This window comes from Thalassophryne amazonica, chromosome 13, assembly GCF_902500255.1.
Source record: "Thalassophryne amazonica chromosome 13, fThaAma1.1, whole genome shotgun sequence".
In the NCBI taxonomy this organism is placed as follows: Eukaryota; Metazoa; Chordata; class Actinopteri; order Batrachoidiformes; family Batrachoididae; genus Thalassophryne; species Thalassophryne amazonica.
The window spans coordinates 95,586,119-95,604,890 of record NC_047115.1 but is presented as its reverse complement, the minus strand read 5'-3'; the positions used below and the strand labels follow the sequence as shown (position 1 = coordinate 95,604,890).

At 43.4% G+C, this 18,772-nt stretch overlaps 2 protein-coding genes across 2 annotated transcripts in view; both read right to left on the bottom strand.

Annotated features, from left to right (window-relative positions):
• LOC117523617 (myopalladin-like) overlaps positions 1 to 18,467 on the bottom strand; it is a 27,852-nt gene extending 9,385 nt beyond the window's left edge. The window contains exons 1-8 of the mRNA XM_034185188.1: positions 18,394 to 18,467; positions 18,245 to 18,319; positions 18,008 to 18,149; positions 15,316 to 15,436; positions 14,436 to 15,227; positions 7,330 to 8,376; positions 7,124 to 7,256; positions 4,185 to 4,262 (exon numbers count right to left, since the gene is read on the bottom strand). Coding sequence (XP_034041079.1) covers positions 4,185 to 4,262; positions 7,124 to 7,256; positions 7,330 to 8,376; positions 14,436 to 15,227; positions 15,316 to 15,436; positions 18,008 to 18,149; positions 18,245 to 18,268 — 2,337 coding nt within the window. The 5' untranslated portion in view covers positions 18,269 to 18,319; positions 18,394 to 18,467. The remainder of the gene's footprint in view (positions 1 to 4,184; positions 4,263 to 7,123; positions 7,257 to 7,329; positions 8,377 to 14,435; positions 15,228 to 15,315; positions 15,437 to 18,007; positions 18,150 to 18,244; positions 18,320 to 18,393) is intronic.
• Positions 18,283 to 18,772, bottom strand: part of LOC117523004 (myopalladin-like) — a 52,937-nt gene continuing 52,447 nt past the window's right edge. The window contains exons 5-6 of the mRNA XM_034184421.1: positions 18,458 to 18,772; positions 18,283 to 18,319 (exon numbers count right to left, since the gene is read on the bottom strand). Coding sequence (XP_034040312.1) covers positions 18,283 to 18,319; positions 18,458 to 18,772 — 352 coding nt within the window. The remainder of the gene's footprint in view (positions 18,320 to 18,457) is intronic.

Sequence of the window (18,772 nt, the reverse complement as noted above, 5' to 3'; positions counted from 1 at the left end):
ACGTGCTTCCTCCTGCAGACGGCATTAAAAAGAAAAGAAAATATTCATTATGGAATTCCCCCCAGATAAATATCTTCTTTTCATTAAATGAGCTGTAAATTTGCAACATATTACAAAAATAACCAGACATTTAGCAAAAACTAAATTTTGTCAGTTTTGTGAAATTTGAAAGGCCATAAAGCCTAAATTTTGGCTTCATTTCATCATAATACCAGTAAATAGCACAGAGTTCAGATCCCATCAGTGGCCTGAACACCTGCAAAACTCAGAACATCCACTAGTACACATCTGAACCATCAGATTAGATGTTTAGAAATAATATAAAATGATATCTGTGCTGGAGAGCATGTTTAGTTACATAAGTGCCAAAAACAGCTAATGGCATGAACAGTTATTAAATCGTATTTCAGGCACATCACTGACCACTTTGTGTTAAACTACAATAAACTACTTTGAAAACAGAAAATGGTGAAAAGAATGACTGTATTTGTCCATTTTATCGGCTATATTTTCCTGATATTGGTTTGCATTTCATGACCCATACCTATCCACAAACTTCAGTCGCACCTTTGTTGCTGGTATGACACACTGATCTCCACCAGCTGTAATTCTGTTCTCCTGCAAACATTTAACCCTTTGAGGTCCATGGACACGCTGGCGCGTCTAAATGTACTTTTTGTTATGTTTCTATTCATAGATCAGCAACAGAATGTGACAGAGACTTCATTCGACCACTTCCTGAAACTACACCGTTTCAGCTGCAAAATGTGTCTCCTCGTCTGGATGATGTTTGACTCGCAGCCAATCCTAGAGGCTGGAGAATGTCACATGGGTATGTTTCTTCTCTGTACCTGTGAGATGCTGCAGCATCTGTTAGTGGAAGATCCTGACTAAATAACACCACGAATAACACTCACAAACTCTGAAAGAAAGGTCCTATCAGTCTGGGAACACTTTTATTTAGTCTTATAGAAAACGAAGCTCATCGCAGAAAAACATGTGGCATTTTTTTTCCAGGAATGGTGCAGAAATGTTTATTTGTTTGTTTCTTCCAAGACAGCGATGGTCATTTTATTTCTCACCACTAATGGATTTTATTCATCCAAAAATAAATTATTTGACAAGACAACAGGAAGGTGAGTGATATTATTTTACAAATATACTGTTTTGGAATGTTCCAGCTCTCTGTAGTTCTGAGTGGGGTAGCAGTGCTACACTGCACAGCCAGTCTAATTTTTTTTATTATTAATTCAGATTTATTATATATTGTTTTAGACCTTTTTCATATATTATACTACTTTTGTCACATAAAACTTTGGTAAACACATTTCTAACACTAAAACAGTTCATCCATGTTAACAAAAATATATATTCACTCAAAACATTGGAAGAATTTTGAAAAATACATTTAAAATTTTTATCTTTAAAGCCAAATTATATCCTTTAAACAGTGGTTGAGATGAGTATATGTCTCATGCGCAGACTGAGATTGTTCTGAACATTTTGATATACATGGGCATTATAGTATATATTTGTATATAATCATATTTGCAACTTGTCTTTCCAGTCTGGTTGTTTTCCTAGTAAAATGAAAATAGCAAAAGTGATACCATTATTTAAAAATGGAAACAAACACACTTTTACCAATTATCGTCCAATCTCCCTCCTCCCTCAGTTTTCAAAAATTTTGGAAAAATTATTCACTTTTCTGCTTGAAAATTTCATTAACAAACATCAAATAATAAATGAAAGTCAATATGGTTTTAGGTCCAAAAGAACTACTTCTATGGCAATAATGGAGGCTGTAGAAGAAATAACAAATGCTCTGGACCATAATAAATATGCATTTGGTATCTTTATTGATTTTAAAAAGGCGTTTGATATGATTAACCACTCAGTTTTGATTGGCAGTCTTGAAAATTATGTAATCAGAGGAGTAGCGGGGAATTGGATACGAAATTATCTGACCGGAAGGGTACAGTATGTGAAAATGGGACATTACGCATCTGAACATCTTGGTATTACCTGTGGTGTCCCCCAGGGGTCAGTGCTGGGTCCAATTTTGTTCAAGCTTTACATTAATGATATATTCAATGCATCAAAATTCTTAAAGCTAATTCTCTTTGCTGATGACACAAACATCTTCTATAGTAGTTTGGATTATAACGAGCTTCTGGAAACTGTGAATTTGGAAATGAATAAATTAAAGAAATGGATGGATACCAATAAATTACTGTTAAATCTAAGTAAAACAAAAGCTATGATTTTTGGTAATTATAAACATAGAAATGAATTTCAAATTATTATTGATGGTGTACAAATTGAAAATGTATCGGAAAACAAATTTCTTGGTGTAATTATGGATAGCAAATTATCAGGCACATAAAAACTAAAATATCTAAGAATCTCTTTATTATAAACAAAGCTAAGCAGTTCCTTGACCAAATAGCACTCCGTATTTTATATTGTTCTCTGGTTCTCCCCTGTTTCACATACTGTGTCGAAATATGGGGCAATAACTATAAATGTTCAACAAATCCGCTATTCTTATTGCAAAAAAGAGCCATGCGGATTATTCATAAGGTTGGTTTCTTTGAGCACACCCATGATCTTTTTATCCAGTCCAAATTATTAAAATTTCATGACCTTGTAAAATACTGTACTGTAATTATGTTATCTAAAGCATTCAATCAACTTCCAAAAAAATGTGCAAAAATTATTTTCTCACAAAGAGAACGGAGAGGTAATGGAAATTTTATTTTACCTAAGGTACAAACCACTCGTAAAAGTTTTTGTGTGACAGTATGTGGGGTCAAAATGTGGAATGCTCTGGATCTACAGCGAAAGCTTTGCCCAAATATTCACAAATTTAAGTCCTTGTATAAAGATGCAGTTTGGTCAGAATATAGTCATAGTAGAGTTTAAATGTCTTGTTGTGCACTTGTCTGTATCAGTGTTGTGTTTGATACCTGAAGTTTCCTTACCATCGTTGGTATGTGTGTTCTATTGTATTACCATTGTTGGTAATATTGTTCTTACCATTGTTGGTATGTAGCTTGTCGTTTCTTATATGAACATTTATTGTATTTACTAATTTACTCTTCATTTAGTTAGCAATATTTTCGATGTGAATGACTTGTTTCTTATTTTGGTGTGTTATTTATTTTGTTTTGTTTTTTTGTGTGTGTGTGTGTGTGTGTGTTTTGTTGTTGTTTTTCTCAACTGATATGGAAATTGGAAGTCAAATATAGTTTAAGTTAAGTATTAATGTAAGATAGGGGTGGGATTCAATAAGTTTTCTTCTTCCCACTCCTTTTCGAGCAAAAATGAAATGTATCTGATTGTTTAATATGTACTAGGTTCATGTATTTTGTTACACTGCTCGAAATGAATTAATAAATGAAATTAAATGAAATAGTACATGCAAGTACCTTGAAAGGGGAACTGCTGAAGGTATGGTAAAATCAAGAAAATGCCCTTGGACCCCAGAGTGTTAAAAAATAAGAAAGTAGCGATGAATTATAAAGTCTTTTGATTTTATTGTGTGCACAATGTAAGAAGGAATGTGTGCATATGGAGGCCACTTTTTAAACAGAGCAGCTAAGTACATGTCCAATATTTACATTTCACCACTCATTCCTTTGCCGTTGGCTATACATCATTGAATATCAATATTTACATTTCACCACTCATTCCTTTGCCGTTGGCTATACATCATTGAATATCACTTTAGTCAAAAGCAAAGCATGTTTTTTTTTTTCTTGTTACCTAAATTTATCTTCTTCTTGTTTTCATGGACCAATCAGGTTTCAGCTGGGGTCAGTGCCTTTCTGACCCCGCCCCTGTTCATGAACATTTCATAATGAGCTGACAAAAAAAAAAAAAATCTATAAAATTTAAGCGACCCCTGAGATAACAATTACAGACAACCTTATTGAAATTATGGTTAAATTTATGCCTTTAAAATGAAAAATGAAAAAGGGTTGTAAGTGTCAACTGACTAAAAAGTTGATCTTAAAGTGAGCCGCGTGTTACATCTGACCTAGCTTTAACTGTGGAATGTTTCAGATTAGTCGTGCAGGATATAGATGTTAACAAAATCTTGAATGTGTCATAGTAACTACATGGAGTCTCTGACACGTTGTACTGCACTGAGCAAAGCAGTGATGGAAGGATCATTGTACCTCATTATAGTTAATGACGGTAGCAGGAATGTTTGGTCCGAGGGGTCTGCTCGCTGTTTTCCCCTCATTAGTCAGCTTCTACGAGAGGATAGGGATGATGATGATGATGAACACAACATACATATATAATATGTAGGTATTATAAGTACATTCAAACAAAAGCTAACGGGGCAGCTAACACACAAGCAGCATGCTACATTATTAGCCTGTTAGCACAGACAGTGATGATTAAAGGTCAATGAATGGGAAGGAATGATGACTAATGCACCGGAGATGACACAATTCAGGGTATAATATTTATTTTATTAATTTTTTTAGCCACACCACTCTGTCTCAAAGTCACAGAAATAACTGCTTAGCATTAGCATTATAAACAGGAACACCTGTTTAAAAATGGCATATTTATTCCATTGTTTACATTTTCCATCATTAACATATTTTACTATTGTGTACAAAACCACTCTCACTCAACTGCTTACTTCGATTAAGGGTCACAGGGGGCAGGAGTCTATCCCAGCAGTGGTGGGCACAGTTCCACTAATTATTAAAGCTAACGTTTTCATTAGCGGATTAGCTTTCCAGATAGCTTTGAAAACCATCAGCGGACCAATTAGCGTCCGATAAATTTAGGTCCGATAACTTTTAGACTGCTAACATATTTTTGCAGGCAGAGTGAATAAAGCTTAAGAGTTAGAAACATTTGTAAAGTCTGAAATCAAAGGTTTTAGTGCCTGTCTGTTACATGTTTTATAGCAGACAGACAGCCATGAATGGTGGAGCTCTATCCTCTGCAGGCAGAGGAGAGCTGACTACCAGACAGAAAGGAAGAGGGAGGGAAGAAAAAAAAGACAATTTCTCTTTCTCTTATAACCATAAGTCAAAACTGTCTGCCTGTGCAAGACTCCAGTGAAATGACCTGCAGGTCTCTATGGTGTGAAGTGAAATGATTTTTTTTCCTTCCTCCCTCCTTTCTTTCTGATCACCAGGTCTCTTTTACTGAGAGAAGGAGTGACTCGTCGCTGCCGTGTATTGAAGTCAATACTGAAAATGATTGGTTTAGCTTTTATCTGTAGCTTCTGCAAATTTCAGAGTGGCCTTTTATAGTGGGCAGTCTAAGGCACACCTGTGCACTAATCATGGTGTCTAATCAGCATCTTGATATGGCACACCTGTGAGGTGGGATGCATTATCTCGGCAAAGGAGAAGTGCTCACTATCACAGATTTAGACTGGTTTGTGAACAATATTTGAGGGAAATGGTGATATTGTGTATGTGGAAAAAGTTTTAGATCTTTGAGTTCATCTCATACAAAATGGGAGCAAAACCAAAAGTGTTGCGTTTATATTTTTGTTGAGTGTAGGTGAAGCTGCATAATAAACAGTGCAAACTGGCCAGTAGCTCACCACAAATACAGAATGATGTCAGACTTTCAGGACTTGTCAGACAGATAAATGCTCAAAAAGTCCTCATATTTCCATGAGGGGATGAGGGAAGCAACTTTGGGATTTGTTTTTTTTTTTTTTGTTATCTGTTTTAATAGCAAGGAGAAAGTGCTGCTGTAGTTTCTCCTGGTCCGGAGGTAAAACACACTGATCAGTTACTGTTCCCCTCTTTATAAATCTCTCCTGGAGCAGTTTGAGCAGCAATGTGCCTCCACTGTCAAAATAAAAATGCAGGGAGAGCTTTGTGCATGTGTCCACAGAGTCCAAAATGGAAGTCACTCTGACATGGAAAACACAAGGACTTCTGGGAGAACTGAAAATAACTGTACATAATAGTGAATTAATGCATTACTTGTAAATGTTATATGCTGGGTCTTGTGGCGATCTTGCTAAAGCTGTGTAGATAAATAATTCTGGTATTAAAATGCAGATAAGGGGCATTCAGCACCTTATGTGTGAACTATATTGAAGACCATGGTATCAGTCTATTTGACATAGTAAAGTCTAGGCTGTGATTAAAAGGTTGACCTGATATGTTTCAGATTTTAAGAACAAAATATCATCATATGGGTATATGTTTCTGTGTGACTTTAACAATTCTGTCCAAAACTGAACCATTTTGTCCTTGACACATCTGCTCCACCATGTTTAAGCTATACTGGCTCCAAACGGTTTAACTGATGGTGAGTTTCAAGTCAACCAAGGACAAAGGTCATGTGACCAATAGAAAGGTGACATGTGACAGACCAAAAATAAAAATCACAGGCCCTGTCTCTGTGTGCAGGTAAATTCACAAAACGTCACATCACTGCTTCACATGAATGGTCTCCCCCTAAAAATTGGTCCGCCTGCCTTCACTGCACATGTGTCATTTGGGACCACAGCAGCACGTCTGAGACTGAGTCTGACTCTCTACACCCACAGTGATCAAAGGGAATAATGTGATTATTAACCATCAGATGATAAAGGTAAAACCTCTTAAATCATTCTAAAGTCAGTTTTAAGCAGAAACGAGGTGATAATCGGTGAGTCGCTACTGACGCTTTGAAATGACGGAGCCATTCATCTGACTGCTGCGCTCTGATCGCTTCCTCTGTCTTTCATTATGAAATAATACTGAATTTATGTGGAAATGATTGTTGTACAAAAGCTTCAGCTATCTGTCGCTGAGACAGATGATGACTGTAGTACAGTTTTAAGCAGAAACGAGGTGATGATCGGTGAACCGCGGCTAATGATGTATGCGCAGTGAAGGCAGGGGGACCGATTTTTAAGGGGGCCGTTCAATCGGCAACACCGGTTCTTAGATGTATTCATTGTTTTATGGCATCAAATGTAAATTAAAAAAATTCTTAGATTCTGTATAAAAACTATGCTTCACCCTCTTCTTGTCATGTTGTTAGCACTTAGCTACGTGTGCGTTCACCCTGACATTACTGCACGTGAGGAAGTCCAAAAAGTCCAAATTAATTTGAAGTGTTACACTGGACATGTTACCTGTTGATGGTGAAATTGTGTGCTATCATCTCTAAACCGAAGCTTTGTGTCAATCTCCTGCACGAGAGTTTCTTTGGTGTGCTGGATGTCTTCAGATGCGGACAGCCGCGCTTTGGGTGGCTTCTTACGTAGCCTGAACAGACAAGAAATAAGTGCTAAATAAAAACACAACATGACTCGACAATCTGACAGCAAAAGCAACGTACCCCATCGGAGCACCTTTGGGCAGACCCATGGAGTTAGTAGGCTGACTCAGGGTCAGCGATGGCAGCACGGCACTGAGGAATGCCACTGGGTTTTGGATGGGGCTGGGGGTGGAGCTGCTAGAGGTTGGAGAGGAGGCATGGGGAGGTGACTGGGCTCTAACTGCAAACATGCTGTTCAGGAACTGACCTGACCCTGGAGTAGGTGAGCTCACAAGTGATGGAGGGCTGGTTGGAGACATGAGTACCCGTGTGGGGAAGATCCTGGGTGGTGGGGAAAACGGCGGCAGAGTTGGGGAGCTGGCCGCGGAGGAGTTGAGCTCAGCTGCGAGCTCTTGGAGCAGAGGAACGTGGGATTCTGTAGGGGAGGGGCTCCTGAGGGGAGAGAAGGTCTGAGCAGCTATGAACTCTTTGGGCCGGGCGTAACTGAAGGTCTGAGAGGCGGTCACTAGATTCATCAGGGAGGCGTGGGTGCTCCTCAGGAGAGTGGCAGGAGACGTGATCTGCTGCGAGGCTGGGGTAGAATCTGTGCCTGGTGTGCTCGCTGGAGGTGCAGGTGGTGTGCCAAAGGAGGCAGTTCTTGTAAGAGCTGCAGAGGAGATGTTGAGGTGGGAGGCATGGATGGTGCTCTTCTGGGTTACAGCCGTCATGTGTAGAGTGGCGGCTGGAGCTGTGTTCAGCTGTGGGGAAGGCGGAGGGGAGGTCACCACTGAGGGAGTCTTTGGCTGAGCAGGAGGTGGAGCTGAGCGAAAAGCAGGAGCAGGTGAAAAGGTGGAGCTGATTGTGGATGCAGCCGCTGAGGTGGGTGAGGGAGCCGCAGAGGTCAGTGGAGGAGCAGGTGTTTGCTGTGGGGGCATCATGGTGTTAGGTGCAGCACGGGGCTCACGGTGCATTCTTGGGGGCCACAGGGAAGCCTCCTGGGACCTTTGGATTTCATGCTGAATTTGGACTAGGGCACAGGGTTGAGTCTGTGTTTGGGGCTGAGGTTCGCTCTCCTGCTGCTGCTCCAGGAGAACCTGGCTGTGTAGAAGCTGGAGCTGGGCCGGATCCCTGTCAATCAATGCAAAAACACTAAACATGGTGAAAACGAGGAGGACACGTCTGCGCATGAGTCACAGCACATCAAAACACCAGAAGGAATGAGCTAAAGTAAGCCCGAGCACAACTCTGCCCTTTTAAGGCTGAGGAGGAGCAGTGCCCAAACAGAGCCGTGCACGAGCTCGACGCGCCGTCAGCTTCCACTCGGAAGCATCCACTGGGACAATTTCATCATCTACCAGGAAGTTCTGTCTGACTAAACAGCACATATTGTCATCTTTACCTCTAGAGGTCCACACAAACAACAAACAGCTTTTAAGGACACAGGAAGGAACTTACAAATAGAAAACGCCATCCTTTGTTTTGGAAAGCCTGAAGATCCACATTGGAGATCCGCACACATTCAGCTGGAAGTTACAAGTGCTGAGAGCCGCTGGTTGATCCAGCCGAGGAAGAAACTCCCTCCTCTGCTTTGCTAAACACACCCACCAGTTTCTCAGTGACAAACTCACAGTACAGCTGCTCATTCCACAGGAGGCGACACCATCACATCACATGATACAGGCTGGGCTTTTATTTTCAACATTACTAACCTCAGAGAGAGAGTAAAGTCACTGTGGAATACACGAAACACACGCAAACACTGATCAGACACCAGTACTCATCCAGTCATCCACAGGGACGGGTCCAGGGGTGGACCACACCTGGAATCTGATTGGCTACTTCAGGATCCACCCATTAATGTAAACTATGATGGACACAGCAGAAAATGAATGAATGAATGATGGGCTCTCAGCTCAGCCAGACACTGGACTTAGATATGAGAAACTTATCAATTATACACTGAGCAGCCACTTTATTAGGTACACCTGTTCAATGGCTTAACATAAACAGTTAATCAACCAATCACATGGCAGCAACTCAATGCATTTAGTCATCTAGACGTGGTGAAGACGACTTCCTGAAGTTCAAACTGAACATCAGAATGGTGAAGAAAGAGGATTTAAGTGACTATGAACGTGGTTGTTGGTGCCAGACTGATCGAAAGTGCTGATCGACTGGGATTTTCACACTCAACCATCTCTAGGGTTTACAGAGAATGGACCAAAAAAGAGAAGTTATCTAATGAGGAGAAGTTGTGTGAATGAAACTGACTTGTTGACGTCAGACGGTGTGTGTGTCTGTTAATTCTCAAACTAAGAATCAGTCTTGCTGTGGCAGACTGGGGCATCACACCACTTAGCTGACTTCAACAAAGGTCAGTTTTATTATCACTCTGACAGAAACTTATCGCTCATCAGCCTTAAACCAGAATGTTGTGTTTTGTTTTTAGTCAAGTAAGCAAATGTGAAGTTCATGCATTCATGTTTATAGCCCCATCTACAGTAGGGCCAGAGACGTGACACACAGTGCACAGTTCACCCGTCTGTCACAGACTGATCCAAGTCCCAACGTCTGCTGCTGGGAAATGAAGGTTCCTTGAGTGGCCACTTGAGTCACTCCCCATAGACCCTCATGTTAAAATGTCCATGTTTACAGACTAGTACAAGAATGCTTTTGGTCTTTAGAGACACTTTCCTCAACCATGAAAACTGTACAGAAGTAAGTGTGTGTGTGTGTGTGTGTGTGTGTGTGTGTGTGTGTGTGTGTGTGTGTGTGTGTGTGTGTGTGTGTGTGTGTGTGTGTGTGTGTGTGTGTGTGTGTGTGTCAATAGTTAAGCCATTTTGGAAGGCGGAGCAAGTGGTGGAGGGAGAGGAAGCAAAAGCAGGGCCGCAGGTCCAGCCTACTGCTAATGCTAAGGAACCATCCACATAAGCCACCTCGGCCAAGCCTGTATCTCACCAACGCAAGATCCATCGCTCACAAAACGTATGACCTGGAATTACAACTTGCAGGAAATCGCTACATTCGAGGCTAATCATCACAGAGACCTGGCTAAAGCCGAGGATCACCGATTCTAGCGTGCAACTAGCTGGCCGCTCTCTGCACCACTGGGATCAGACTGAGGGATCCGGTAAGAGCAGAGGTGGAGAGCTCTGTATTTATGTGCATGAGGACTGGTGCAACAATAACATGATCATCGAGAAGCACTGTTCCTCTGATATAGAGTACATGTCTGTTCGATGCCAGCCTTGTTTTCTCCAGAGAGCTAATAGTTGTGATCGTCACTGCTGTTTACATCCCACCAGATGCTAATGCTAGCACAGCACTCTCTCTGCTGCTGAATGTCATAAATGAACAGCAGGGGGTCCACCCTGATGGCGTTCACATTACAGCCATGGACTTTAATAAGACCAGTTTAAAGACTCTACTCCAGAACTTCAACCAGCATGTCAAGAGCCCAACAAGAGGAGGAAACACTCTTGATCATGTGTACTCCAACAACAAGCATGGTTACAGAGCCATGCCCCCCCCCCCCCCCCACCTTGGCAAGCCAGACCATCTCTCCCTGCATACATCCCCCCACAAACACAGATCCAGGTCCCCCCCAAAGACTATAACAACTTTGCCTGAGAATGCACTCAGTGAACTTCAGGACTGCCTCCAACACACAGACTGGGACCTATTTGAACACCAGGACCTGGAAACATCCACAGAGACAGTACTGGACTACATCAAGCTCTGTATGGGAACTGTGTCTGTGGACAAAGTCATCTGGGTTTTTCCAAAGAGAAAAGGAGAAAAGGAATTTAAAAAGCCAAAGTGGATTATAAGAAGAGAACAGAGTCCCACTTTCCCAGTAATAGACCACAGGAGGTGTGGCAGGGTCTACACAACATCACCAATTTCAGAGGTTGTGATGTGACTTCAGTCCACCTGAGCGAGTCACGAGCAGAGGAGCTCAACTTCTTCTTTGCCCCAGCCGTGCCCCCACCCCCACCAGGTTCCATCACCTCCCCCCCACCCCAACCACTTACTGTAGGGGAGACCAATGTGAGGTGCGTGCTCCTGGCAGTGAACTCCAGGAAGGCTGCTGGCTCAGACGGAGTACCTGGCAAGGTCCTTAGAGCATGTGCCCACCAGCTGTCCGGCATCATTTGCAGGATCTTTAATCTGTCTCTGGCCCAAGCAGTCGTCCCCATCTGCCTCAAATCTGCTACATTCATCCCCGTACCTTAAACGTCACCCACAACCAGCCTCAGTGACTGCTGCTCTGTTGCCCTCACAACTGTAATAATGAAATGCTTTGAGAGACTGATTTTTCAGCACATCAAAGACTGTCTCCCCTGCACACTCGACTCCCACCAGTTTGTGTATCAGATGAACAAATCTACAGAGGACGCTATTGCCATAGCTTTGCACGTTGTGCTGAGTCACCTGGAACAACAGCAGAACTACGTCAGGATGCTCTTTGTGGATTACAGCTCAGCATTCAAAAGGATCATCTCGGACATCCTGACCACCAAACTGGAAACCTTGGGCCTCCCCCCTCAATATGTACCTGGATCAAGAACTTTCTGACCAGCAGACTCCAGCCTATGAGACTTGGCTTCCATCTGCACACTGAGCACTGGTATACCACAGGGCTGCGTGCTGAGCCCCCTCCTGTACTGTCTCTATCTACGACTGGAGTCTGGCCCACAGAAACATCATTGTCAAATTTACTGACGACACCTCTGTGGTCAGACTGATCTCAAAGGGAGACAAGGCAGCCTACAGGGAGGTGTTCAGACAACAACCTGGCACTGAACACCAAAAAAACAGAGATCATCATGGACTTCAGGAGGAACAGATCTGACCCCCCCAAATCAACAGCGAGTGTGTGAAGAGGGTCCACACATTCAGTCTCCTGGAAGTCCAGATCTCCAATGACCTCTCCTGGACAGACAACATCTCAGCTGTCATTAAGAAGGCCCAGCAGTGTCGACACTTCCCGAGAGAGTCTTCAGGAAGAACAACCTGGACAGGAAGCTGCTGCTGGCCTTCTACCACACAGCCATTAAGAACCCGCTGATGTACTGTGTTTCCACATGGTACGGAAGCTACAGTGAGGCAGACAGAACAAGGCTTCAGAGGACAGTCAAAGCAGCACAGAGGATTGTTGCCTGCCCTCTCTCCTCCCTGATGGACATCCACACCACCCAGTGCCTCAGCAGAGCTCAGAACATCATCAGACAGTTCACATCCGGGTTCCCAGCTCGTTGAGCTGTTGTCCTCTGGCAGGTGCTACAGGTGCATCAGAGAACAAACAGACTGAAAAACAGTTTCTTTCTGAGAGCCACCACCACCCCGAACACTCACATGCAGCGACCCCAGTCATCAATACAAGGTACAATGTGCAGTAGATGCATCATTGTCACTGCTACTGCTGCTCTGCTTCTAAATACTACCTCAGTATTTATTCATCCCGTGATATACAGTCGTCTTATATTCTTATACTTTTACATGTGTTCATAGTGATATTCATTGCACTGTCCTGTAGGATTTTATATTTATATCCAGGGGTGCACATAACTGGTACTCATGGTGCTCGTGTGTGCTAAACATCATTGATGCACAGGAGAGGGAAACACCTTTCCTACCAGCTGTCATTGTTTTCCTCTAATGAAGTGCTTCCCTTGTGTTTTCTGCTGTGCGTCATTTATTTTTAGCACGAGCACCATGAGCACCAGTTATGTGCACACCTGCTTATATCTAGTTATACTTTTTTTCCACTTTATCTGTTTGCACTGAAAAAAGGAGAAGCTCTCTCCAATCTCATTGTAAATTTTGTAAAATGACAATAAAGGGCATTCTAGTCTATTTTATTTTATTCTATTCCACAGTTACTCAGGCAACATGGCAGGCAAAGCAAGCCCCTTCGGCTGCTCCCTTGTTTTTACTCAGGGTCGCCAGAGCAGATCCGAGGTGGTGTTCTGTCGAGATGAGGTGCGTCGTCGAGATGAGGTTCCTCGTGTAACTGCACATGTGTGCACTGAAAAAATTACTTGACGAAGTTCGCTTATTTTGATGGGCAAGCAAATGTATAAATTGTTCATCCGAACGTAGTAATGTATAAAATCTACTCACTACAAAACGCTAAGTATTTTTAACCTGGAGTTAGCTTATTTCGACAGGCAAAATATACATATACATACATTTATGCTCCTAACGTAAAATACAGAAAATGTTTTACATACTAGGCTACAAATACACTGAATACAATTAATAAAAAAAAAAACTTTGACGGAAAAAACAAAAAAAAGCAAAATGTGCATGCGCAGTTGCACGTCGAGCGAGTTACTTCATCTCCACATGTGCAGTTGCGCGAGGCACCTCATCTCGACGGGTGATGTCTTCAAGTCCGGGGTAGAGCGATGTGTGCATGTGCACGCATACGCTGTAGCGCGATGCACCTCATCCCGACGTTCACCTCATCTCGACAGGACAGTGGATCTGCATGTTGAATCAGCGTGTTTTGTGCCGGATGCCCTTCCGGACACAACTCCACATTACATGGAGAAATGTGGCAGGGGTGAGGTTTGAACTGGGAACCTTTCTCACTGAAAGCAAGCTCGCACTAACCACTTGGCCACCACCCCTGGTTCAGGCAACATGGCAGGCATAGTTTGAAATGTCCACCCCCAAGCAACCCATTATGAAACTCATCGCCAACTGCACTAAAAATGTGTGGATAAAACACCTGAACCAAAGTTAGCCTGTTAGTGTTAGTTTGTTTTCACCACCTCTTTACCCATTTGAAGGTTGGCTGGCAGTTAGCTGGAGTCAGGCACTGCTAAGAAGGCAACATTTGGACCCACCCTGATTGAACTCTTCAGAAAGTGACATGACATAGGGTTTCTCCAGAGGGGTAAATGTTGGGTCAACGAAGAATCAGATAGCTTTTGAGCCAGATGCATAGTCTGGGTAATTTTTAACTCTGTCTCGTAGTGGTTGAAAAAGCACCCCTTCTGTTTAGTTAAATACACAAACAGGATTGTTGAGCCTGGGCAGTGGTACCAATCACACAGCAGCATTTAGACTGTGATTCTGTGAACGTATTCAGACTCATATGTGCACATTCTGAATAGACGATTGATTTGTAGATCTTTTTATTCTCTTAGTTGATGGCTTTGATTTGCTGTACTCACAGTTTGGGTTTAGCTAGCACAGGTGGGGGTTCTTTGAGGACTGATGCCTGAGTGGTGCCTTCAGAGGATTGACTGGATGCATCACTTTGTTCATCGTCTTCATCCTCAGGCAGTTTGAAGTGGACATGAAGACCAGCTCTGGCACTGGAGCGTGTGTCTTTGTGGTTCACCAAGGTGCCTGTCTTTAAGCAAGAGTTGGCAGGAGGATCAGGAAGGGGCACTACAGCCGGTAACTCATTCAGGTGGTTTGGAGCCTCCTTAACGTCAGGACTTGTTACAGTATTTGCCTCGGGAGCTCCCTGTGATGGTCTGCACACTTCCTGCTTAGCAGACGTCTCAACCACAGATGAAGCAGAGAAGGGTTTTGGACATGACAGCACCGATCCACTACTCTGTGGGCCTGTATGTGGTCGACTAGGTCCAGGAAGGTAGAGGGAGCTAAGAGTTAAAGAGGAGGTGCTGGCATTGTGAGAGTTCTTGGAGGAACTGCTGCTCAGGCTAGATGGGTCCAGGCTTGGTTGGGTGGTGTGGAGAGGGTCTTGACGTAACATGCTGGAGCTGTGGGGGTCGAGGTGAAGCGTGCTTGTATTTAAGGGATCAAGGCGTACGGTGCTAGAGATGAGCGGGTCTAGGCGAATGGTCCTTGAGTGGGCCTTGATGCTGCTGGTTGTAGTAACCTCTGGTTGAGGCCTTCCAGCAAGACCTGTCAGATCTGATGAGGGCGGCTCTTGAACCTGACTGGGCTCAACCACTAAAGTGGCTGATGGCCTCATGTGGTTGCTGCCGTTGCCTGAATCAAAGAAATGGATCATTTCAAAATGTCGTGCAAAATCAAAGACTGTTTTAAATAGTTTCAATTATTCTAAGTTAAGCAGAAATGTTACCTTTGACTCTTAGTTCAGCAGAAGTGGACCCGGCTCCGTAGTCGTTGCGTGCTGTACATGTAAACAATCCAGAATCTTCAGGAAAGACCTCAGCAATGACCAAAGTGCATATCTCCTCTGGAGGTTAAGACATAAAAGTGTTTATCACACAGTGAAGATGGATTCAGAAAAGTGGATGATATTAACGTCTCATCCATGAGGAATGGTGAAAAAGCCATATTTTGGAGCAGCAGGAGGAGCAGCGAGGTTTATTTGGACACTGGAGTCTATCTAAGATGAAAGGCAGGTTGAAGGACCTGCTGTATTGGTCTGACTCAGGGTGCGAGACAGACTGCCTTATATGGCTCAGAGTGAATGAACTGCAGACCTGGATTATGTACAGAAGAACAGACGCCTCTGCCAAGGACTGTAAACACTTCTCCAGAGTAATGAGTGCACAACTACACGTCCTTTACAGCAGATGTGTTAAGACGCTGCTGCTACTTTTGACAAAATGTGGGACCTGGAAGCGAAAGCAATGCGATAAACATATAGTGTTATAAACTCTAATATACTAAGAGTCAGCTGAAAAATAATTCTCAGAAATGTCAAACTGTGAGGTTGTTAATATCATTCATTAATTCATTTTCTGTCATTTTTCTGGGACATGGTGGCAGGAGACCAAGTAGCTCATCCCACACTTTTCTCTCCTCTGTCACGTCCTCTAACTCTTCCTGGGAGATCCTGAGACATTGGGTCCTCCTCCCAGTTGGACATGCCTGGAAAGTGTCCCTAGGGATTTGACAAGAGGGCATCCTCACCAGATGCCCAAACCACCTCAGTCCCTCCCTGATATTTGAGCTTCTCACTCTGTCCTGGAGTGTAAGCCCAGGAATCTCATTTCTGCTACTTCTCCCAGTGAGCACAGTGGCATCCATCATCTGTAAATTGAAGAAGTTCAGATCCACCAGGACTCTTCCTAGAGCTGGCCGCCCGTGTAAACTGAGCAATCGGGGTAGAAGGACCTTAGTCAGAGAGGTGACCAAGAACCCGACGGTCACTCTGTCAGAGGTCCAGCATTCCTCTGTGGAGAGAGGAGAACCTTCCAGAAGGACAACCATCTCTGCAGTAATCCACCAATCAGGCCTGTATGGTAGAGTGGCCAGACGGAAGCCACTCCTTAGTAAAAGGCACATGACAGCTCACCTGGAGTTTGCCAAAAGGCACCTGAAGGACTCTCAGACCAGGAGAGACAAAATTCTCTGAACTCTTTGAACTCTTTGGCATCATGTTTGGAGGAAACCAGGCACCATCCCTACAGTGAAGCATGGTAGTGGCAGCATCATGCTGTGGGGATGTTTTCCAGCAGCAGGAACTGGGAGACTAGTCAGGATTGAGGGAAAGATGAATGCAGCAATGTACAGAGACATCCTGGATGAAAACCTGCTCCAGAGCGCTCTTGACCTCAGACCGAGGCGACGGTTCATCTTTCAGCAGGACAATGACCCCAAGCACACGGCCAAGATATCAAAGGAGTGGCTTCAGGACAACTCTGTGAATGTCCTTGAGTGAACCAGCCAGAGCCCAGACCTGAACCTGACTGAACATCTCTGGAGAGATCTGAAAATGTCTGTGCACCGACGCGCCACATCCAACCTGATGGAGCTTGAGAGGTGCTGCAAAGAGGAATGGACCAAACTGCTCAAAGATAGGTGCACCAAGCTTGTGATGTCATATTCAAGAAGACGTGAGGCTGGAATTGCTGCCAAAGGTGCATCAACAAAGTATTGAGCAAAGGCTGTGAATACTTAAGGACATGTGATTTCTTAGTATTTTTAATAAATTTGCAAAAATTTAAAAAAACATTTTTCATGTTGTCATTATGGGGTGTTGTGAGTAGAATTTTGAGGGGAAAATAAATTTCCTCCATTTTGGAATAAGGCTGTAACATAAAATGTGGAAATGTGGAAAAAGTTGGAGTATATCAAAGCATGGGTTGTTGTGCATTTTAATGGATAATTATCAATAGTTACATTTTTGCTGCAACATTTAATGTCCAGGACACATGTGAAAACTGAATCCTCCCCTGTTTGTGACCACACAGCCCCAGTGTGTGTCCTCTCTGTGTTTTTGTGCATCACTGAGTGCAGAGTATTCGTTTATGGTGAACCTGCGTATGTAAGGCAGATCTGAGTGATGCATCAAAATAAAGTCAATGTGCTTCAGTTTGAACCTCCTATTAGGTGATCTAATGTGCAAACACTTTCTTATGAAAGTGTTTGCACAGGAATGTGCTACCTTTGCATCTAACCACACCTTGATTTTAGACAAACACACTTATACACATATGAGTGCAAGTACATTTGTTAAAAATGACAAATGCATTAGGTGGAATCTACCACTGAGACTTGTGCTACACCGTGTCCCACGTTGTGCATGATGGAAGCTAGGCACCTATACTTGAATTAGGCACACAAAATTTTGACACAGTGTATAACTGACTCCAAGACACCTGCTCGGTACCAAAAGACCAAACCCACCCATCACTAAACAGGACCCCTTACTTGTTATATTGTGACGGAAAGGGGCACTAACCAACCGAAAAAATGTAGTTGGGAGTGAGAATGTGTAGGAAAATAAGTAATTAATGAAGTTAATTTGCATTTTGAATATGACTGCAGCACGCTGTGAATAAGGTGCAGGACCTACTTTTCTGTAGGATCCTGAATTCAGCGGAGTCCTCAATGAGCTTTCCCTCCAGATACCACTCCACTTTGGGTGAGGGCGTTCCTTTCACACGGCACTCCAGCACCACCAGCTGGCCTTCAGATACAATGACATCCTGCAGGTTCTGGAGGTACAAGACAACTGTGTGAAGCATCAAAACCTCCCAACAAGCAGCAGGACGGACGTGACTCGGGACTGCTGCAGCGTATGGAGATGTACCTTTGTGAATATGGGGGCAGCCATGGCAGGTTGCCCTTTCACCTCTTCTTGATGGTTACAGCTGGAGGTTTTACTCTGATAACAAAAAAGAAAAGGTCAGTAATTTATACAAAAACTAAACAAATCAAGAAAAATAAAACATGTTTCACCTCAGGGTGGGGTCCAGAGATGCTGGGTGGGTTCAAAGCCAGTGGTGACGTCTTCTGTCCTGACTGTGGTGTTGAAGAGATGGTCTTCAACACCTCAGAGGTGTCCTTAAGACAACCTGTTGGCACCGTAGGAAACTCCTGGACAGGTATCACAGGTGTCTCCTGAGATCGGTGCGCTGTGGCTGATGCTTGAGAGAGTTCCTGGTCTGGATGTGTGGTGACCAACGGAGGAGGTTCTGGGACTTCGGGGGGTAGTGAGGAAAGCTTTGATGCTAGTTCTTCAGTAGCTGCTGTAGGCTGTGGTGGGATGGAGTGTTTCACTTCACACTTTGACAGCGGAGGACAAGATGGAACTGGCTTTGTCAGTTTCCACGGCAGC